This window comes from Aphelocoma coerulescens, chromosome 5 (genome assembly GCF_041296385.1).
Source record: "Aphelocoma coerulescens isolate FSJ_1873_10779 chromosome 5, UR_Acoe_1.0, whole genome shotgun sequence".
Lineage (NCBI taxonomy): Eukaryota > Metazoa > Chordata > Aves > Passeriformes > Corvidae > Aphelocoma > Aphelocoma coerulescens.
Window position 1 is genome coordinate 16840156 of NC_091019.1, and position 24580 is coordinate 16864735.

The 24580-nt window shown below is 38.7% G+C and overlaps 1 protein-coding gene across 8 annotated transcripts in view; it reads right to left on the reverse strand.

The window, feature by feature from the left end:
- Nucleotides 1-24580, reverse strand: part of SOX6 (SRY-box transcription factor 6) — a 368783-nt gene that overhangs the window by 77303 nt on the left and 266900 nt on the right. For 6 of the 8 annotated variants that reach the window (XM_069016846.1, XM_069016845.1, XM_069016847.1 and 3 more), the window contains 2 exons: nt 22589-22712; nt 14261-14340 (listed from right to left, as the gene is read on the reverse strand). In XM_069016846.1, the coding sequence (XP_068872947.1) occupies nt 14261-14340; nt 22589-22712 (204 nt within the window). The remainder of the gene's footprint in view (nt 1-14260; nt 14341-22588; nt 22713-24580) is intronic. The other 2 variants (XM_069016850.1, XM_069016848.1) reach the window with 1 other exon arrangement.

The following is a 24580-nucleotide window of genomic DNA, read 5'->3' on the forward strand; positions in this document are numbered from 1 at the left end:
ACACAATGTACATAATTTGGCACCTGGCAGTTGTCTCTGTAATATTCTGTTTGTTTCCCCTTTGAAAGTAAAGCTGATGGTTTATTAGTTTTACAGCAAACCTTGACAAGTTTTCAAGATGAAATGTCAACCCATCACCCTATGAGGCTGCTGGGAATTTTTCAAGACAGCATGAAAATAGCAAAAAACAAAGTTTACTCTCTGCAAAAAAAAATTAATTCAAAAATATATCCTGAAATTTTTATACAACTAAAGTTCAGACAGTACATTAGATATATCACCACAGAATATATACAACATTGTGTCTATTGAAAGAAAATGACTACTCAGCTCACAGTGTCAGTGTGATACTTAAATGAGAATTCCAATTTTTTCTAATGTCACTGATTCAAAAATCTAACCCTGTAAAGTATAGGTACTGATCCTCAGTGCTCCAGAGAGAAAACTAAATTTCTGCTATGTCAGAAAAGAGCAAAGGCTTGGCCAAAAGCTGACAGGGGGAACAGAGTAACAGCTACCAAAACATACAAATAAACAAAACAAAACCAAAAAAAATTTAAAACATATATACAGAATTGAAGGCCTTCTGTGTCAATACGGAGCTCTTACTTTCTGAAGAACAATTCCCTTGTGAAGCCACTGACTGGAAGGAGAGGCAAAAATCCTCACTGACTTGGCGGCCATGTCACACCTCATTTCACTCTTTTTATTTTTTTTTTCCTCTTTCCAAACAGACTGAGTGCTGGTCTTCTGAGAATATGATGCTAAGCCACTTTTCCTGTAGAGTTCTTAAACTGGGCCTCTGAGAAAGGGTTTGATACAATTCAATGACTGAAGTAATACCTTTGTCCATCTGAGCATTAAATGGCCCATTGAAATACAGTTTAGTTAGAAAGAATTTCAGTAAATGGTGCTTTCTAATTTTTATTATTATTATTACTATTATTATTATTATTCCTTTATCCAACAGATTACAGCCTGGACCTGAAAATGCAGTTCAATCACTTTTGGTTGCCTCTTAAGTCAGACCTTTAGCCAGTGTTAATTAAATATAACCCCTTCAGAATACTGGAGGTTAAATGAGAGCAACAAACTGGTCATCTTCAAAATATTACCTCATGCTCTCCAAAAAGCTGTATTCTGTTTGGGAGGGTCCTTGTTTAAACACATTGGTCTTAACAATAAAAATTTACTGGGAGCAGGGAGGAGGAAAACCATGCTAAGTGCTATTTTATCCAACAGTAATCACTAAACATTAAACACCTATTTCCATGCAATATACCATGTCCATTGTGTTTAAATAACACAGATCATAAAGGAAAGTGCTGCAGCAGACAATTTAGGCTGTAGCCGCATATACAGCAGAATTTTCAACTTGATAAAGTGAAACTATAAAGAGTCGATGCATAAGTCAGACAGCTTCCATACCTAATATTCTTCCCTGCAGCTATTAGAAGTTCACATTTTTGTCTCTAGTAGGCATGCACATTAGTTTACCTACAATTTCAAGTATTCAGTCACATTTTGTTGTCTGTTCCCTACAATTTGACTAGAGCATGAAATTGGAAAGTAGTTGAAATTGTCGTTTTTTCATCTTAGTCATTTTAAATTAAAAAGGGAGGCTTTTGTGCAAGCTATTTGTTCGCTGCTTTGTAAAAAGTTTCCTAAAGTATTCATAATAATTTTACGATCAGTTGAAAGTAAGCTTTTTTACACATGGCAATTAGTCTTGTCTTTCTGAACATGACTTTACCGTAAAGACTCCTCCTTGACTATCCCTTTGTCCCAAGATTCCTTGGAAGAACGCAACCAAGCGATAATTCAGCATTATTGCTGCTCCAGTGCACTAATCACTTAAAGAGCAGTGAGGACCCTATGTTTACTGCCACAAGGCTCCTCCAGCCTCCCAGCCTAAGGCAGGCTTCCCAGGCCAGCAGCATCCAGATGTCAAGAGGAATATCCAAGTCCTGATGCAGCATGCCGCTCCATTCCGGTATGGCCCCAGCATCTGTTTCATCTGCTGGCGTACAACCTGCTGGATACACGGAGGCCGCCGCACAAAGCAGGGGACAGAGGGAGGCTGGGAGTGAAATGCAGCTGCACAGCTCACTGTACATATCACTAAAATCTCTGTATCAAGCAAATATCAGGGAGGACAATGCGATAATTAAAAAAAAGCCACTTTCTACATGGCACATGCTTAGCATTTTTTGTCCTAGAGGTGCAACAGCCCATAACACATTAGCTTCTCATCTTACTAACTTAACTCTGGTTTCATTCTTTGTGGTGTAAGGAAAGGACAAAAATAAGGAAAAGCACAGAAGCACATAACACAAAATTCTTGTTGTGGTTATAGCAACTGCTCCTTATAAAAAAAAAAAAAACAAACCAGCCAAAAACACAACTTAAAAATGAGACAAACTTAGGCATCTCCTACATATTTATAATTTCCTATAGATAGTAACTCAGGGGCTCAAAAACAATAAGCATCTTTTGTCTAAAAGAACATTGTAACAATGTAAACATTGACATTTTATCTTGAGGCATGACAAAAACAGCAAACATTTTAGTTGATCTAGATTAAGTTCTGACAAGGAATAAAGGAGTGCTAACTGTTCTCATCTCTTCCACTTTGTGTATCTATTCTCTTGTATTTTCACTAGCAACAATAATGGAATAGTTGCCTGCTCCCATGCAAATTCTTTGAGTTGTTTATGAAAGCGAGATCAAAGCCCAAACTGAGAGTGCCTCTTTTTTTCCTGCTGTATTTTTTCTCAAGAGGAGGACCTAATGAGAGGAGTCTTGCTCTGCACATACAGAGCAGGAGCAGTCTCACAGTGCAACCTCCCAGCTCACCCTTTTCCTGGCCAGGCTGGGGACACAGCTCACCTCTGTGTGCCAGGAGACAGGAGCACAGAGAGCAGGAGGCACAGGATACTCCTGTGTCCCACCTCAGCATGGGGTGAGCACCTGGCTCCAGGAAGGAGGAGTCATCCCTCAGACCTTCCATTTAAACACTCCCTCCCTCTGTGCACCTGAACAAGTCGCTGTTTTCCCTGTGCTCCTCCTGAAATGTATCCACTGCTGCTGCAATACCACAGTGCCTGAACTAGGTACATCTGAATACAACCGTCAGGTATTCCCAGTAAAGATAGAATGTGACCATAAATAAAACAACTATTCTAATAAAATATTGTAAATATCAAGAAAAACATACTTTGTCTATAGCCATTTCCTCTGCAGGAGGATAGCAGAAGCGTCAGTAAAACCTCTCTTAGGCACAAAGATTTGCATTCCGTCATTTAATGCTGTCAGATAACTGATATGCTACTTTTTGATCACAATTCTCCTGTTATTTACCATGCACAGGAAAGAACAAAATAGCCTTATCTTTGTGGTTCTCCCAGATTATATATTGTGCTACACATCTTGAAAATTTGCAAAAAATCTTCAACATTTTTTATTATTATTTTATAAAGTAACTGTGAGATGCTCTGCTTAAGTTTCTGGCAGAAAGCCAGTCACAGAACAGGACAACAGCATTTGCTTAAAAAAGTAATTTCAAGTTTTCAGTAGATGATGTTCTTCGAGAAAAAATGTGAAATGTTAAAGATAAATCTGTATGTGATTTTTCTATGTTTGCTACTATTAGAATTTGCTATTGGCATTTTCCTAGCATAAATTCCTCCTTATGAAAATTGAGGATGGCACTAAAGGCAGCTAGCTCACTTAGGAAAGCAAGCAAGGACCAGGCAGCATGGCTCCAAAGATACCTGCAAACAAAGGCTCTGATATTTTAAACTCCTCTTATATCCAAAGAAAACAAATAAGCAGTGCTTCCTTAAAGTGAAAATATAACCAGATCAAGCAGAAAAATACGAAAATATGACCAGATGGTTGCATCAGAGTGCAGGTTTTTTCATTCACTTTATGCTATCTTAGTATTACCTTCTCTGGTGACGCTGTAAATCAGATTATTCATAAAAAGAATTTAAGATGTTTTCCGGTATTCTTTCAGAAGCTCTTCCTTAAAAATCTGGGATTTATTCCTTACTGCTAATACTAAATATTTTAAACAATAAATGTGAGCGGTCTATATGAAAAGCAGCTACCTTACAAATTAGGACAGTTTCACATACTTTATCTATAGAAATGTCTTCTGCACTAAAGCTAGAGTAAAAAGAAGGAGCATCTCCATGATAAAGGGAGAAAAATGATATGATTGAAAAGCAATTAATTACAGTAAGTTTGCTGAAGGGATGATAGCTATCAAAGCTTATCAAATTTTGCATTTCAGAATTTCAGATATTTCTTTCAAAAAACGTTAACACATAGATGGGCTTTGTGAGAAAAGTCAGGAGTTTCATTCAGTCTCATGTCAACAGGATTACAAGCAATTATGAGTAACTGCTTGTTGAGCTGTGTGAAATGAGTTGGTGAATGAGTTTCCTAGTGAGCACATGTCCATATCACTGGTACGACTGCCAGTAATGCAGACAATCTTAGCTGAAGGGGTCTAAAAACATAATTATTCTCCTAATCCTATAGGAGATGGTTGTGCAATTGCTGCTTCTAGTGTACGCATTCTAGGTCTGTCGCCCTGATGGCACACAGGAAAGCTGAGGCATAAGCAAGAGAAAAGGAAATCAGGACATGGGGGAAAAAAATGAGTGGCAATAAACCTTCCCTAGAAATATCTCATAAAATCTGGCATAGATTGGTGGGTTCATTCACTCTCTGACCATCCAGATGGAGAACTTGTCTAACATGACGATTGCAGTATTTCCTGTGCAGAACTGTACAGACAGAACAAGAAAACTGAACGCTCACTTACCCCTGCTAAGCACACTGAGAGGGAAAAGCTCCATGATTAAATTCCTACGCGCTCCCATGACAGAGCAACGAGACACCATCGCCGCAATAAACGGGTGCAAGTGAGGAAAAAGGAAGAATCCCATTTAAACAACCTCTCTCAATTCCCACATCTGAATCCCCATCTTGTGAGAAGATGCTGAGGCAACCCTACGTTTAAAAGCTGAATATTTGAAAGTGCTGCTTGGGATTTGAAACTGCAATGTTTTCTTACTTTTATAAGAGAGACAGTTCATGTGGTAGCTCGCAGCCATTCTACAATTTTCACTAGCAAAATGGACAGAAGACGGGGATATAATAAATATATACTGGCTCTACTGATCAGGAGAAGCTTTATCAGTCAGCTGGGGCACATCTGGGAAAAAAAGTCACTCAGGTGCATCTCTAGCATCCCATTCAATTAACATACCATTAAAAATGGTTCGTCCCTGTTCAGCCTGCTGCGTTACCTGATAAGTCAACATAGTTAAAATGTATATTTAAATGCAGAAGACAGTGAAATATTTTCTTTGTGAAGCAGAAAACAAGCCAAGCTTGCAGGTATTTTAAAGCATTGGAAATAATTGTCCTTTACAGGTTGCTTAGCAGATCGCTCACACTGATCTTTTACTGTATATTTTGAACTTTCATGCACCTTCAAGGAAAATTAAATAATTTCCTTATAGGAAGTACACAAAACATTATGCAAAATGTATTCAAATGGGCTTATAAAAATTACATCTAAGGAAAAAAATCACATTTGCACCTCAAAACCAGGTAACTGGGAACTTACTATTATAAATTCATTGGAAGCCGATGTGTTTTACACCAGTAAATGTGAATTTGACGTAAGATTGCTGCGCTTTTTAAACTGCAGTGGGTGTGATGATACCTCAGCAGCAGTGCTGGGACCAGCTTAAATAGGTTATGAGGAGTGAACAGCCTTCTCCTAGGTGTTGAAGACAGCAGCAGAAGAGAGGGCCTGTACTGGATGAATTACTCTGGATAGTTCACAGAGGTGTTATTAAATAACGCTGTAAACTGGTTAAATCTGGTGACTTGCTCTGTGTCTAGAGTGTAGCACAAACGATTCAACTGCATTGAAAGGACTTTGCCTCTTTGATTTCTCACTTCACTTCCAAAAATGCCAGTGGACCTGACAGCACCCTCTCACTGTTCCTACACCTGAAATACTTTTTCGTTTGTTTTCATGCTTTGCTATAATTCATGCCCAACACCAAAATATGTGCCCTATTATGTCTACTTCACTAGATTTTGTGAAGGATTCCTTTAAGTCTCAAATAATTCCTTAATACTGAAATTTAAGCATGATGTGTTTTCTTCTTGTACGCCTGAAGACGCTCATCCCTGCAGTCTCTTTTTTGGGACTGACATGCAAACCTTCTGGTGTTCCTCCAGCCATATGTAGCCTTCATGCTGAGCCTTAAGAATAGACAGATGAATCCAATACTTTCTAGTTAGGACACTGTTCTAGTTCCTCAATCATATGGATTCTAAAAACATCACAGACCAAACATATTTTAGACAAGCAAGGCGCTGAAGGCCGTACACCATTCCTATTTCACCATCCGTAAAGCTTCTTCAGCTTGGTGATAGCATTATCTATACACTGGTTTGAGGAGTTTTATCTCGTCTTCCATGAATTTTCCTCATTTTCTGAACTGGGTCAGTGGGAGGGCACATGGTCTTCTAATCAAAGACCCTCAGAAACGGGGCAGGTGATGATATCTTTCCAGTCCATGAATATCTAAGGGAATTCTTCTGCTTCCTTTGAGCACATGTGTGTTAGTTTGCACCTAGAAGCTCGAATCTAACCACCCTTGTTCTTAGAACTTTTAGTCAGATGAAAGGGGAGTTATTAAGTTTTCTTTTTCTGTAGCAATTAGTCAGGGAGGAATGATAATACTGGCATGTATTATTTTTCTTTGTGCATAGACCTAACTTAAAAGATATTTTTGTCTTTAATCTGGTTCCTGCTTAGTTCCTAAACAACCAAACATATTAACACCTTCACAGGAAAAAATCCTTCATGTTTGTAATTTGTAGCCAAATTAAGCATCTTGCTCTATGCTTATAGAGTATAGAAGCATAATAAAATTCCAGAAACATATTCACTTGCAGCTAATTCCTTTAAGGCACACACCATATACATTTCTAGAAAGCTTGAAGGAATCCAACTGCCAGCTCAGAGTATGCCTCACAGTCAGCCTATTCCCCAAAGGGATGCCACAGTTTTAAAAGAGCTTTAAAAAACCTGCTCATCCCCTGATGGCACTCTGTAGTACTGGTGCCTCTGGTGCTCTGTCAGTAAATGCAGCAGTAACTTATTTGCTTCTTACTGGCTTCTGAGTGAATACATACCCCTGGGAGGCAGCTTTGCAAAGCACAATGATTTTAAAATAGAGCCTGGGCTTTCAGCAAGGGGCAGCCAGTGGTTAAGGCAGCAGGAACATCTTGTTGACGCTGGGGGCTCAGCCTCTCCCAGTCACTTGGGCTCCAGCTTCTGCCTTGATATAGACTGAAGAGATGCAGGAAACCTCCTGCCATCAAGGCCATAAGGATGATATCCTTCTAAACATACAAGTTTCCTGATAAGTGAGTTGATGTCTGTGCCACTTAGGATCTCAATGGTGAATTCTCTCTGGAACAGCATATGGGCCTGGAAGGCAGCTGTCCTGCTTGGTGTGATCTAAGGGTACAAAAGGTGGGAATCATGCCAGGGGCCTGATCCCTAGCTGCCAGATTGAAAAGTCTTCCCTCTCGGGAGAGGAGAGCAGGAGAAGGACAGGAGCCCTTCTCAAGGTGGAGGAGGGGTTGGGCATCTGAAAGGAGCAGAAAGAGAGCTGTGCCAGGCTGGGTGACAGTCTGGAGGCTACTGACCTTCCTGGAGTGAGAGGAAACACCAGCCCAGGAATGGACCTGGGTTTGCCACTGCCGAGACAAGTGCTAGAACTGCTACAGACTATAGGAACAGTCTCTTTCTTAAACATTGCTCTAAATTTTTTATTAAATAACATGACACTGTTCCAGTAAGCAAGAAGGAGTGTAACAAAGACATGCTGTTCAAAGCAGTTATTGGAGGTGCAGGGCATGAAATGGGTGAGAAAAGGCTCTTGCAGCTGCAGTGCTGCTGTACCAGGCTGATTACTCTAGCTAATAGCTCTGTTTGTCTGTCCACTTTTACCAACTAGAAGAGAAGAAGGAGACTCCTTCTCCCTGTGACTGGGGGAGCTAGGAAAATCTTCCTGGGAAAAAAATTCATCCTAAGTGATATTTTACTGCAAAAAGTCTCAATTTTTAATGGGTTGTCCTTTCCTGATGGAAATCACTTTGCCAGATAATTCAGGGCTGAAGATGAGGAGTAGAAGAAGATGGAGCACTAAGAAATTCTGCAAAGAAAGGAGGTCATACGGTAAAATATTGACTCCATGACATCATTTTCATTGATACTGCCACTGATATAATTCAACTTGATAACAGAGATATTACATACAGAGACATAAACATTCAAGTAGGGAAAGGCACAAGTATAACTATTTCATTGATTTTAATTAAATTTTCCTGAGTATTGCAAGGTTGGCATATTTTTAATTTTATTTCCATTAAAGGGCGTGCTTGGTCTCTCAGAGCCTTAATAAAATCTTCTTTTGACCTCTCTCCTTTCTCTGCTACAACCTAAATTTCTACATAAGAAAAGGACCAAAATATGTAATTTACTACTTCCATATGCTGAAATTTGCACACACCATCCCCTTAATTTAGACCACTATTCACTGTATCATAATAAGGAACATTCTGTTAAAATATGTCCACCTAGAGCTCAGTAGTCTTTGAATGCTAGATAAAATCATTCTATAAGGCTAATGAAGACAGAAACTCTGCCTGTAACAATATTAAGTTTGTTTTCTCTAGTGATTCGAAGAAGTGAGCAATCTGTCAGTAATACATTGAGGGAAATTACTTGTCTTGTAGGAATTCCCGCTGACAGTCACTCACTCACAGTGCTGACCCAAACATCTACCCGCTGACAAACAAATTGCAGTGTCTAACTTTGAAAAGGTAACTAGCTGTTTTTAATTTTGATTGGTCTTACCAAATCTCTCTCATATTTACCCAATCCCCATTCTTCACTGTGTTAAAAAAAAAAAGGAAAAAAAAAGAAAGAAAGAAAGAAAGAGAATGGAAAACCCCATGGTTTTTGCATTTGAAAAAATTATTATTGCCTACATCCGAGAGTGTTATGTCAGATAAAACTGTTAAACTGTGTCTAACCAACATTAAGACTGGCAGCCCTGCCAGTGACTGACTGGGTGAGTGAACACATTACTGAGACAGCATTGTAGAAATTAATTTTCTTCAATAAAGTGATTTTTAAGGCTCATATATTTCACAATCTAAACATATGTCACTGTTTCATAAACAAAATAAATGGATTAAAATAATACATTACCAATATGCTGACACATGGAGATATTTTAATTAGAAATACTTAAGCTGCGTGATATTTAACTGCTATATTTGTTGAAGAGGAGCATGCATCATTTAGTAAGACATAAGGCAGGTACATCACTTTGCATGATGTGGTACCAGAGTGGGACCAAATCACCTCCAGTGCGAGCTCTCACTATCAGATCACTTTAGCCCTGCTGAAAAATGGTGTTAAGGTTACAACGTACAGAGGAGACTCCGTAGGAGCAGCCGTCCACTAAAACAACTTTTTCATTGCAATAATAAGTCACTCAGATTCTGGTTCCTGAGAATAATATTTCTTCGTAAAGGGCCACATTTAACGACTTAGCTATTTAAAGGCCATATTTACATGACTGTCGCATTACATTGGCCTCTTTCCTGCACATTCTTCTTGACTTACTTTGAGGACCAGCACTAAAATAGCTGAGGAAAGCAAATGTCAACTATGTCCTGAAATTTATACGTGTGAGAGAATTGGAATAAGTAGAAATGTAATATATTGTTTACTGTACCAAGTGCCCTCTGTTCTCTAAAGGTCAAAAGCATTGTAACCTTGGAGTTACAGTTTCTGATTGTTCCCAGGGTTAAATACATTATCAAAATTAATGGTTCAAACCCCTCAACCTTCAGATATATGAGTATTCATGCCTCCATCTGCTGAACTGTTCAACTAAAAATAGCATTCTTTGGCCTTCCCTCTACTAATATTGTGCCCCTGAGGCAGGCTATGCAATGCTTCAGCAGTACACTGGATCTGCACCCAGCAGTATAAAAAAAGGTCATTTACTTTGTCTGCAATTAGGAGAGTATGGAGGAGCAGGATAAGATGGGAGGGCAGAAAAGAAATAGACGAATATGTGTTTAGTTAAAATTTTCTCTTTTTTTTAACTGGATTATAAAAACTTCAGGTTTCAAGAACACAGCTGCAACTATAGTTAAGACTCGCCAAGGTTCATTAGTGTTATAAGCGATAAATTCTGAAGGACAAATTACACAAATAGTTTGGGGAAAGAGTTATGAAGGAAAGCTTTTTTGTTTTGCTTTTTTTCCTAGAGCTCACTTTGTTTAGGAATAACTCCAGCCAGCATCATTGTAGTGCTTCCACTTTTATCAACAGTTTATCAGTCGTGGTTGAGAGAGTTGCGACACTTCCTTGTTTATCTCCTAGACAGCTTTGTAGAAATATGTAAGAATGAAGGCAGGGGGGATTTTTAAACACTAAAGGGCATATAGTAACATTGCTTGTTTGAAAGTAATGACATAGAGGTGCCACCTCTGCCACCACTGTGACTTCTCAGTGATTAGGTTACTGCTACCAGCAGCATGAGAGCTGGAAAATCCCATTTCGTGATCAAGTCCACTCATTTAACAAGATTGCTGGCCACACATCTCTAGAATCAGTTTGTATCAGTGCAACCATTCGACAACTTGTGAAAAAGTTCAGGAAAATGGGAAAGGGGAGAAACTCCAGAGAAGATGTATGTAAAGAAGAGCAAAAGGAAAATTATTAAAAGATTTTGCAGCTCACACTGCTTAATTAAAGCATCTCACTTTTGTTACACACAGGTATCAGAACTGTTTCCTACACCACTATGCCACAGGGGTGTTTGATAATAAACCTGCAAACTATTCACTCACAGTTGTTTGAGGCTGGAGGGGTGAACAGAGTTAGCTTGGTTTTTCTGATCAGAATATACCTAGAGAACTGTTCCCTCATCAACAAGATCCCCTCTCATGCCAAGAGTCCTAACAAGGCTTGGTCCTTCCATGCATATTATTTAAATCTCTGGTTGATTTGTTGAGGAAACTGCTGAGATGGGGCTGAGATGTCAATGGGAGGTGTGGAACAGAGAGTTTTAAGTCTTTTTGTCAACATCGTCAGTGACACCTTCATGAGGTCAGAATATGGCTCAAAAGAAGCTATGTGATACCAATCCAATGCAGAGCAAGTCACCAATTCAGGAACATGGACTGGCATAAAAGTGTGGTAATTACTATTTTACTGCAGGATACTCAAAGCTACAAGTGAATGTTAATGCTATTTACCATTAACTGATCAATGTGATCAGAAATCTGAAGAGAAGATGGGTCCAACTGGTCTGTTGCTGAAGGAGAACACTTTTTTTCTTTTTTTTAATGCAGCACCCATGAAAGTCAGACTAGTTACTTGAAAAAGTCCTGTATATGATTTCTGTAAAGTTTTTTTGACTCATGGAGATACATAATCCACTGGTGGACACAAATATAGAATTCAGAGAAAGTACATTTTGATAACAATGTGCTGATAGCTTGAATAAGACAGGCAAATCATTAACTGGAAATTGCCCCCTGGAGAAACATCCTCTGTGGAATAATTGCTATCATCACATGATGTACCTGGTAAAAAATGGTTCTCTGTGCTATTAGATTCAGAGCTTGCATAGAAGTTGCCCTAACACACAGGAAGATGAGAACACAAATTTGCTGCTACCTCCTACCTGGAGCATGATCATCCAAATAAAAAAATAAGCATAAGTAGAAAAAAAGGGGAGAAAGCTTGAAGCTGGGAGAATTTCCTTAGCTGGATACAGATTATATAATGGAATTAATAATAATGCCCTGGTAAAGTTGAAATGTTAGAGCTACTGCAAAACTCTTTTACTTGACATGGCTTTCCCTCCCCAGGTTCTCCAAACATGGATATTACACACACACTCACATGTAGAAACAAAGCCAAACCTGCAAATGAATTAGCTATTTCTCCCACTGGCTGAAAGGAGCAGAGATTAGTTGTGTGATCAGTATTTTTAAGCACTTGGGAAATACTCAGATACCATGGTCACAGCATTCATGTAAATAAATAAGTGGGTGGGGTGCGTGGAAGAAAGGAAGCGGAACAGAGAAAGAAGGGGGAAGGGAAGCAAAGATGGAAAAACGAGCTGAAATGCTACACCCCTAGCAGTCTCCATGATGCATCAGGTATAACAATTCCCTCCAACAAACACACCCAAATAAGTGCTCATTTAGGGAACACAGAGATTTGACACAAAGAGAATATTACTAGTAGAAGTAAATAAAATTTCGTTCAGGCACTTTAACAATCTGATGAGCGGCTATCAGCGGACATTAAGTGCTCTGTTATTTAAGCTCTTATAACCATGAAACATTAAAGGTTTTGAAATCCCATTGAGATTAAATTAAAACAAAATAGAAAAAGGGGGGGGGGGGGGGGCATGGGGGGGGGGGGCATGGGGAGGGGGGAACCAAACAAACAAAAAAGTCTTTTACAGCAAATATATCTAAATGGAAATTCACACCCCCAAGCCTTAATATTTCTGAATTTACTAGCACCACATTTTTGCTGGTTGTTTTCTCTCTAATTGTTCTCATGTTTAACAACTCAGTCTATCATTTCTGCAAATTAATGAAAATGCATTATTGCTGTAGATTCAGACCAAGTCTGATGTGCAAATATGTGGGTCAAGTTACAAATGGATCATGTAAAAGAAAAGAAGCAGGAATGACAGTGGTTTAGATCCCATTTCTTTGACAGTAGTACAGTTTTCATCCTTTCCTGCCTTGCAGTCTTGTGTAGGTTCACTATTTGTTTTAATGCATTTCAAAGGCAGCAAAAATAGCCTCTCTATTGACAAAGCTGATTTCTGCAGTATTTTCCCAACTAAAGCTAATGAGACTTTTGCTTCGATAAATAGTCAAATACTGATTTTCAAAGGATACCTGCTACTTTTCCTTTTGAGAAACTTCCCTTTGGTTTCAATCCTGTCCAAGGTACAATCTTAACATCACATTATCATGACCCAAAACTATTTATTGCAGATCTTTGCCTGCAGAGTCAGGATGTCCTCTTTTCAATTTCTGATTGTAGGTTAGGTCAGACCTAAGATCAAGCAGTCTTTCTTGTCAGCTCTGGACCACCAATGAACAGCAAGTTCTGGCCCCATTTTTGCTTACCCTAAGTTAATCTGGCAAGAATATCATAACAGGTAAAGAGGAAAGGATTTTTAATATACTTTGGTCCCTCTGGAAAATAATATAATCACAGAAAGGTAAGTAAAGTAGATATTTGGCTATCAGCATAGCAATACTTTGCTACTCCAGGCACAATTTATTCCTACTTTGCTTCTGAACCCAAATCTAACCTAACTCAAATAGGGGTTTCAAAGGTTTACTTGCAAATAGTTACATGCATCTTTAATGGCCTTTCCTCTCATGTTCACTGTCACTTTCTTTCCACACATTTTAACTCTGAAAGCTTTTGACTGTTTCTTCATTATTTATGACATTGTTGTGTCTTTTCTTCTGAAATTAAAAACTTCTTGCCGCAAGAAGCTAGCTAATAATATGGCACATAAATCTTTCCCTCACAGCATTTCATTCTATATGTGCCAAAAATAAATAAATGGCCAAACTAAGTCTCCTAACCATGCTTGGCATCTGACCAGCTTAATGCACAGAAAGGTTGAGATTACCTAAATACAGAAGCTAAAAGAGTTTGCAATTTATTGTATTGTCAGCACCACACTGTCTGAAAAAAAGGGAAAAAATAGAAAAACCCAATAATGCACTTTTGTTTGGATACACTGAGTGCTCCAATTATAGGTAGTGCATTGCAGCTACAGAGGAGAGACCACATGAAAATAAAGTACAAAAAGATCTTTGAACTTATCTCCCATCAACTGTTCAAGTAAATTAAAAAAATACCATTAACTGCCAGTATAAAACACACAGACAATGTCTTTCACTCACAGTATCAAGGTTGGCTGCATGTTGCTGTACTGTATGTACATAAGGTGTTAATCCTCCTGGGCTGTGCTCAAAAATTATTTAACATTCAGGCTATTATTTAGCATACAGCTGGTTAGCAGTTTTCCCCTAAAATGCTGGCTTCGATCCCACATTTTTTTGTTCTGGCACATACCTGGAGCTGTAAAGGGCTGAGTCCAGAAGCAGCAGCAGCTGCCATTGTTGATGGAATGAACTGCACAGGGTAGTTATCACCTGTCGGGAGAACAATGCGTGCAGGTTCAGACAGTGAGCAGAGAATAGCAGCAGACAAGTGCAAACAAGGCCCTAGGATTGCCTGTGCTCCACAGAACTCCTCTAAGCCTAAACATCTGCAAAAACAAAAGGCTTCGCTGGGCAGAGACTTGCCATGCTCCCTTGGAACTTTTTTTGTTAGCAGATAGCTGGTAGGCAAACTGGCAAAACATAAATATGATACTCGTGATTTTCATTTTCAAAAGCAAATGTTCAAATCAGGCATGGAAGCCTGGGCACAAAATAGACCTCACAGCCACAGACACACAGATAAGATACCCCAGAAAACCCCAGTGGCTCCCAGAGAAAAAAGTAGTTTTCACGACATTTCTTAACAAAAAAGAAATCTGTTATAACCCAAGAAATATCAGTCCTGTTTAATGCAAGGTGACTTCTTTTCAGTGTCGAGTGGCTCCTGGGAAAGGTACCCAGTTGGCTCAACACTGGTTGATGTTTCTTGTTTTGCTTTGGGGTTCCCTATCTTGGGACAACTCCTTTAAGGTAGTCATAGAAAAAAACAAAATTACATCACCTTTTAATATAGCTTGAAATACAATTTTAATTTCCTCTTAGATCTGGGGGCCTACTGAAGTCGACAGATTAGACAGGTGCTCAGTTACATGAAGATTCAGGTACTAAAATTTCCAAAGTATTGTAACATCATGTCTTATAGCATCTATGGGTGTTCCCACAGATGTGCATCACACAGTGCCATTTGGACTCAGTCAATGTAAGGAGTGAAAGAAGGCTGAAATAACTTAGCAGTGTAATCTGTAATATAAAAATTAATACAGTGATGGATAAGTAACAGTGATTTAATGGAATATCACTTTGGCTTCAGCTACTTATTTAAAATCAGTTTTATATACAATCTGTAAACTACATTTTAAGAGGCTGTACGTTTTTTTTATATTTTTACAATAATCAGTCTACTTTACACAAACTCTTCCATGCTGAAAGCAGAATGTAGCAGTGAGGGAAAATACTGAAATCCAATATAATATAATCAGGACATTCCAAGAACTAGATTTTTTTTTGTCAACCCCCTCAAATATATAGCAATACCTTAAGTCTTTGCAGTCACCAGATTCCTCAAAACTCTTTCTTTTTACCGCCTGAAGTTCTATTGTCTCCAGCTCAGTTAAAATGCTCAGTTGTTTCACTTTTTAATAAATTGTACATATCTAATCCACAAGGTCTCTTTGCATCATATCCATAATACCTCATCAGGCCATTGAGCACAGTATGTGCTTGTACACAGTCCAGTAACAATTGGATTCTGATTGCATATGGAGCTCTGCTACAATGCATTCACTAACACTATATTGTACTGGTGTCCTATGGAGTAATGTTCAAAATATCTCCTCTTATTTTCCCCATTCCATGAGGCTGATTTTAGTGTGCAACAATGTTGGGGTTTCTTTTTCTTTAAAATACAAAACCAAAAAGAAACTTCTAGATTATTTTCTTAAAGTACTAAAGCTGTCTCTTTATGGTTAAATGATTCCACTCATCTCTTTGATATTTATATGAAATTATCTGAATAAATAAGATCCTAATCTAAGTTAAATAACGTTTCTTTCAGACATATCTTACAAGGTTTTTTAAAAAAATATCACAAAGATGTTGAATTAATGATGCTTTAAATGGGGGGGAAAATAACCATCTGACTTATCAGCATGGACTGCCTTGCAGAACATTTCGGAGGCATTCTTTCTTTAAATATCATGAATTATTCATCCCTGTTCCACACAGCAATCTCTTCTTTCTCCCTCCCCCTCCGCATATACTTTTTAAGTTCAATACCAGTTGCTTTATTTGTACTAAAACATTTTCCATGTCAAACATATTTTAAAAAAAACCAAACTCTAAAAGAATTCCCTGCGGCACTCCTTTTTCACAGCTGTCATGCTCCTATGGTTTGAAATAGCCAGATATTTTATACCCACACGCGCACACACGCACACACACAGAGTTTTTGGCTTCACAGTTAATTTAATAGTATCTTCACCACACCCTGTAGTGTTCTCTTGCTCACCTGCTGGCTACAGTGCTGTGTTTTGTTGCAGGAAGAAGAATAATTTTATAGTTATGCCATTTATCTGTTATTAAAACCAAATACTGTCCCTTTACACCCTCATTTTAATGTGTTAAATTATGACTAAGTCCTGGTATGTCAGCAGCATCTTTGTGCTGGGAAGAAAAATTAATACTCCTTCAGATCTGGAGTACTTTGTTGACACTGAGGAGTAAAAGCAGAGCAAAGGTATGTCTTTCTCCCTTGAGCAAACTGAGCATGCAAAGAATGCTCTGGTTTTAATTTTTAATTACACAGGTACATAATTCCCCCGCTCATTTTCTCAGTGCAAGAATGGATCAAGAAGCTCCTCCATAGCTGTCTTGGCAAGAAATCAGTCAATGTATTGTAGCAATTTTTTTCAAATTTGTTTCTCGATTTGAAACACTTGCGTGAGGATCCATTCTTTTAAATTTGTACAAAAGGCAAAAGAACATGTTCAAACAGGTCTGCCTTAGGTACTGGTGTGTGCTGGCCTTTGATAACCAGGAGTGAGAAGAATGCTGGAAGAAGAAAATCTGTCATGTTTTGCAAACTGATCTTTTCAATCTCCTTGCTGTGCTGATTGTCTATTTACATTTGGCTGCTGTTGTTTATATATAAATTGGTGTTTACAAGCCATGGAAAATTATGCCAGACTTCTGTTTCGTTTGTCAGGTTGAGCAACATTTCCAAATGAATAAAAGCAGTGAGCAATTGTACTGTGTTATTCTACACAGAAGTAACGTAAATGTTTCTTTTTGTCTTGGATGAAGAGATGAAGCTTAGCAGACTTTATTTATAGGGTGTATAGACTCACCTTCCAGATCAAGGCTTTGTGTGCTGTAAGGAAAGAAGGATGTCTGGTTTTTGTGAGACCCAGCGTAGGGGAAAGGTGGTGCTTTATTACCCATCTTTCCTAAAACACAATTATAAGACATAAGCTGAATCTCCTCGTGTGAGTTACAAAGCTTTTGGCTTGATGATGTTTCCCCCATTTTGGGGTTGTGACTTAAAATCTGTCTCTTCACTCATGGAATGAGAGGAAATGGAGTTGGAAGAGCTGCAAGAGATCAGCAGTTCCAGGGCCCTATCCTTCTAGGCATAATGAACAGACTGAGGAAAGAATACCTCAGCTGCTGTCAGGATACTGCAGGGATAGAGATGGCCAATCCTGCGGTATTCCCATACAGGGCATGCATTCTGCTTGTCCAGATCCACCAGGATTGAGGAAGTTGTTAACAGAGGTCACTGGCTAAGGGAATACTTTGGAGCATCTCCTGTGTGTGATGGCACTGTCTCAGTTATGCCTTTGTCCTGAGCAGGGTTTACTGCAACTCTGCCTTGTTGCCATTCTCATGTTGCAGCCAAACCCGTTTCCCCTACAATTGTCTGTCTGCAGGTATTATTTGCAAAATTATGAAATTTGCACATTTCGGTGCAAAGTCCCACCTGACAATATCCAGCTGCCTACCATCACTTCCAGCTTTTACATCAATGTTTAGGATTGAGGCACATATGATTGCTACAGCAAATCCTGAGGTTATAAATTCCTTGTTCCAACAGGGGACACATGACAGGTTTTAACTCAGTGCTGGGGAATTTCCATTAGAAACAGGACTTATGAAGCCATGCAAAGACAGCCAACCCAGTACACAGCAGATTTGGGGTGTGCTTCCTGTTTTCACCTGCCAGGAGGAAGAGCAGCCTACTGAAAAAAAAAGAATACTTGGATATGGAAAATCTAAGCCACCTTACAGCTTTAGGAAAAATTTCTGAAAGACCTGTTCCAAATGGAAATGGCAATGTCGGATATCAGAGAAATCCGGCACATCTATTATGTGAGTTATGTGGATTAGCTACAGTAATCAAGGAGTTTAATTAGTTTGATGACAAATATTTCACAGTATTGGAACATTCTGAAGTCCAGCCTGATGACAATAAGCCTGACAGTTTTGTTTGTCATGCTTTCTCTAATAATATTACTTTCTCTAGTGCAACTAGCAACAGGACAAAATGTTGACTCTGTTTCTGCCACCAGCCTAGGAAAACAGTTTCCACTTTCATGTTGCATTGCAGCATAGCAAAATCTCTTGTAATTATTTTTGTGTATAAAGCCAAATGACCTAGATAGGTAGATAGGGGACATTCCAAGAACTAGCCATTCTAATCACGGGCTATATATCATTCTTGTACAAAAAAAAGCTTTGAAAATACACTGCAGCATATCACTCAACAAGCCTATCTAAATTGAGTTTTACTCTACTCAATGTCTCTATTTGCAATAATCTTTTCCAGAGATGCTCTCCAGTATTTTCAAATCTCACAAGCTGCCATTATGCACCTGGCACAAGACCCTCTCACTCTCTGCTTAGAGCAAACCATAGCTCTGCTGTTTGAACTCTGCTTAACTTATGGTCTGCCTCCTACCCAGCATTGATTTATATCTTTACTCCATCATCCTCCTACTTTCCTATTACCTCTTAGTCACAAAACTTGATGGAAGTAATACTTTAGTCACTGCAAGATGGAGGAGGGAGCTGTCCCTCCTAATCCTTATCTTCCTCATCCTACTCACTGTCTTGTCCTCTTGACCCAGGGCACTAAAGGGGACGCACTAATCTCATTCAAGGATACTCCAGCCCACTAAGCTTTTCCGGATGCGTGTGGTTGGCTAAATGAAGGGAAATTTGCAGTGTGAGAGGAGGTATAATGGTACCCATGCTGCCCACCAGTTCCAAGCAGTAAGTGTAGTGGTCACACTCAGAAAGCCAGCGTAGTTGCTTTGCTGTACTCGGAATGCAAAATAATTCTATTAACTACTTAGCATCTCTGGGCAAGTATTAGCTTCCTAACAGCTGCCACTCTCAGCTTCCCAATGGAATAAGTGGCAACCCCCACAACCAGGTACTCTACAAGGCTCGTCAAGCGCCTGCAGGTCAATAGTCACAACAGTCATTTGAGATGCACAGCGCCCTAAAGTTTAATTAATCCGGTATACAGTATAAATACTGAAATATGTATAAAAAATTAATTAGGTGGTCTATGCAGCTCTGATTTCTCAATTAGTACTTACCATGCCGGAAAATTATATTACATGACTTTGAGATACATAAGGAAGCATGGGACTTTGGGGATTTTTTTTCTAATGCAATTATTACTTGTCATCAGCACTTGCTAACTTTGGCGTGTTTCACCTCCTAGAGCTCCAAATATTGGGGGGGAGGAAGCCATCTCAGTGTTATAGATTCTGCCAGGCAGTAGGAAACTTTCTCCTGTCAGGCTTTATCATAGCTGTATATCTGTAAGTCCTTGACTTTTCTGTTCATAATGATTTGCTGAGCTCAGAAGTTCATGAGCAGCAAGACGTGTACTGGAAGGGCCTCAGAACATAATAAATTTTTTTCTCTTCTACAGGACCTTCAGTTGAGGGTATGAATTAGTGTATTTTGTTAAAGAATACCATTTTATTCCTGCAAGGCCTGGTGTTTGTGTGCAAATTTGCAACAGTATTCAGTAACTGCTACCTTGGCATTGAACTAAACAGCCATGATATTGTTTCCCAATTTAGCCCAGGAAGACATTTCTACATGGACCCATAATCACACCCCTGCTTGTACATCAAGGCAGGACTTCTCATCTTGGCTGTCCTGTCACTGTCCTGTCACTAACACTGACGCACTGCTCCCACTTTGGGGCTGGCTTATATCTAGCCCATTTTGCAGGCAAAGCAAATTAAGTGACTGTGCACACAATATTTGACATTCCCTAAATGACACAGTCAGTTTCAAAAGTACTTAGTCCCCACTGCTCCTATTATTGAAATGCCTCTCACTGTGTTTTCTGAATGTCAAGGGAAACTGGCAGGGTCAAAACTCAGTCTTGCCGACATCGTACTGCAGTGAAATGAAATAGAAGATAAACAGGCAACCTAAAAGAAAATTTTAAGTGCCTGAAGGGTTAATCTCTCTCCTATCTTCCCTCAGAGGTACAAGCGAGTCTAAACTGACAGTTCTGCAGGCAAAAGTTTCATTTCTCACAAAAGGAGAAGAGTACAGGTAGTAGCAGTCGAGTTCATAAATATTCCTCAGAAATGACTTTGAAGAACCCTCTCTATGAAAGAGTATAGCTTAATCTCCAGTTTCATTAATTCCTTAACTACCGTGCCGAGAGTGCCAAAAATAGGAATTAATCAATACCAAGTGTAGTTACAGCACTTTTTTTTATCATGATGTGTCTCTGACAGAAGCTACTGACCTGCCCGGCTACCTTTGCCACACATACAGTAGAATTTAATAGCTATATTAAAGATATAAATATTATAATTTCTTTAAATCCACTGATGGTAATAAGATTATTGTAACTTCTGATCTTTACTAGCATCTTCTGGAATTACACCACTAACATACCAGCCAATGGCTTCACTGTGTAGCAAGATATCTAGGCCTAGGTTTCTTCTTGTATTTCATTCTTCTAACTTTTGTTACACATCTCTCTTTCTACATTCTGGAAAGTAAGAAAATGCCCTAAAACCACATCAGCTCTTGTTAGGAGGCCAATAGGATCAAGTTAGAGAGGTACTATGAGGAACACTTTGGAATAAGTGCAGAAATTTGTTCATGTTCAGGAAAACATACTGGTACTCTTCTTCCTAAGTCCTTTTTGTACCAAGAAGTCTACAGAGACAAAATTAAAACAACATGATTGAACATAACGCCTTTCAGGGGGCAGCACAACCAACAGCTTAGTCACTAACAGTCACTACTCAGAAAACATCTCAGATTAAAATTGGAAAAGCAAGGAAAGCATGTGCTTTCTCTTGTCTGTGAGAGCTAAGATATAGCCAGGGTGTTGTAGGCAATTTCCAAAACTGGCAACCCTTTGTCTTTGGCCCCTAGTTGTTGTGAGGTAGTGACATGTGTGAATAATCCTCATCCTGTGCCATCTAGAGCTATCTGCCTTTCAAAACACCAGTAACTGCTTCCAGCATACAGTGTACCAGTTTGTCAAATCAGAAAACAACTTTGGGATTTTAAAATCTGAAAATAAGATAATTAGACAAAGAATCTGTGTTTGAAGGGGAATGTCTCTGGACTAAAGAGACAGAAGGGAGTGGGACAAACGGAAATACTTGCTGAAATCCTGCTTGGCCTCACTTCATCCAATATTAAGTAAACTTGCTAGAAAAGATTCTAGGTTCAACCTGGCTTTTAATTAGCATGCTGTTTACATCATCTATTATGAGGCTTTACTTTGGATTTGACCCCGTTCCTGTTGCAGTCAACAGCAAAAGCACCACTAACATCAGTGGGAACAGGATCAATGCTTTACTTTGTACGTTTCATATTTAATGAATAAAAAAAATAAACTGGTATTTATGTTTTGTAGTTATTAGTTATCAGGTTAATATGCTAAAGGCAGCTTGACAGAGAATACTATTAATGAGCAAAATAAGGTTGCTGCTTCTGGACTGAGGTCACTTACAAAGAATGTACAAATGAAAATAAGGTTGACTTTTATTTACTTAACTATCTTCCTACATTGAATTCCTTTGGCAAAGTGTCTTTAAACATTTAAAGCCCTGTTTACAAGGAGGCTCTGAAAGTAGCTTCAAACCATTATATCCCTAATTGAATTCCCCAGGAGTCCTGTAAACTCAGAGGAAAAAAAGAAAGAAATCATAACATTTGCTAAATCATCTCGAAACATATTTCACTGCAAGGTTATGTGACCTGTTAGGAGTCTGAATGATGACTGGAATTGAACTACTGAAACCTTTTATTAACTAGATTGAAATCAAACAAAAGAGTAAGAATTTTGACACAAAACACAAATATACTGAAGATACCAGAATTAATTAAAGACATGTAACTTTTGTACAGGGCAGACAAGATGCAAATTGCTAGGTAAGTGTGGGCCACTATATTTAAAGCAAATGACTTTGTGGAAATGAAGTTTAAGAAAAATCATGATGTTCAATAACCAATAGTCCATCCACCTCCTTGAACCCAGAATTTTTTTCCAAGTGGAGTTGTGAAAGCTGATTTTCAACCAGCTATGCCTGTTGTGTATCATCTGTATGAGACAGATCACACGAGAAGCTACCATTAATGTCTTAAAATGTGCATTAGCCTCATTTCCCTGTGAGCTTACCTGGCTTGTAAGTTATTCCTGGGGGGAAGAGGAATCCCTGCTGCGCTGCAGCAGCCGCTGCCAGTGTCCGCTGGTCGTGTGGAAAAATTGGGATCATGAGCGGAGGCATGTGACCCTGAACCTGCTAAACAGAAGAGAGCCTCTGATCAGAAATAGCACAAATTTGTCTTGACAGGTATTTCTCCAGCACTGATAGTGTTCTTGCGTTCACACAGTCCCACAGAACCTTTGCCTTAATGCAATCCCTGCCAAATTCACATTATCACATCAAAGACCTCACAAACATTGTTTTCCCTCAGTGTCAAAGGTGTAACAGTCTCAGTGAACTGCACATTTCCCTACTTCTTCCTGGCTCTCTATCACTTTTTTCTTTTTAATTAATATTCCCTGTACTGGCATGAGGTAAAAAGGTACAAAATATACCAAGCTTTTTTTTAGAAGTAGTGTGGTATGTGTTTCTATTAATTTTTCAGAAGTTTTCTCATCGTTGGTCACAGACAGCACAGTGACAAGCATTTAGAAGCAACCTAACACTGCAGTATCTACTTTGATGTTCAAATTTTAGTAACCTTAGGGTAATTTTAATTCTGAGATCTTACAACAGGGTATTGTTCACATAAATACCAACAGCTCAGGTATGTTATTTCAAAATCTCACCACTGTACAAAAGAGTCTTCTAGTCAACACCACAACTCTTAAGATTTAAGGCTCCAACATCTTGGCTCCTAAATAAACTACCATACTCTGCCACACACACCTCACTATAAGATATAAATTGCTTGTCTGTCTAAGCAGTTTTATAGCTTTATGCACTATCATGAAGCTTGGTAATCATGGAGCTGCATTCAGAGACCATTTCAGAACAAAAGCTCCTATATCAAATTTAATTTGACTGTAATAGATGTATAAAAAAACCACAAACTTCCACAAGGAAAAGAATTCTTCACCTTATACTAGCATTTGTAGTCAACAGATAGAGAATTATGTGATAGCATGATGCCTGTTAAATCCACATGGTAATTTCCTTACGTTACAGTACCTGTGTTTCAGAGCCTGTGGCTAAGATCTCAAAGAGTTTTTATCCGTCATTCCTCAACCCCAGAAGTACCCAAGGGTTTGACTATGATTTTTCTGATTAGCAGTTAAGCAAACATATAATGCTTTATATATCAAAGCTGGTAAATGTAGGGAAAAATGGGGGGTTTAGGCAGAAAAAATATAATTTTCCCTCATCCTACCATAAATTGGTGGAATTAAATACTATTAAAAACCTAAAGTACACTTCAAGCAATTTTTCGCATTTAATTCCTAAAAAACTTTTTTGGTCAAATCCCATATGTTGACCTATGACATTGTTTAAATAGCACTAAATTTTCTTGTCATATCCCCATTACTTTCACAACCATTGATGCAGTGCAGAAATGCTACTGTGTGTATCTATGAGGGTTAATTTACCAACAACTCTTCTCTTGGGAAAGCTCTAAGATGGAGGTTAATAAAGGTCAAGCAAAAAATAAACACTTTACAGTATTTTTTGAATCCATTCCTCAGGAAAATCAACTTATAATAAAAAGGTCTTTGTGCAATTACAGCTATGGCACTGGGGCGTGAAGGAAACTAGCTTTACGCAGCTATTTCTCTCATTTTAGCTGAGGTAAGCCTGGCTGTGTGTTTTAGGTTATGCATTAAACTTGGTCAGACTGTAGTTGATCCCCATGTGCCCAGAAGAGGCATTTAGCTCTGATAAAATGATTCTGGTTTTGCTGCATGGCGTTTCTACACATTGGCTCTACAGGAGTACAGCAAAGGAAAACCATAGGCTTTGTCTGATAGAAGCAACTGTACAGGAAGAGATTCAGTGCAATACAACTTGCAAAAATTTGCAGTAGTTCCTAACTAACATCTATTCAAATGGAGCCAAAATCTTAAGAAATATCCCCCACATAAAGTATTTACATGGGGCTGCAAAGGTGCAAGACTCCAACACAATCT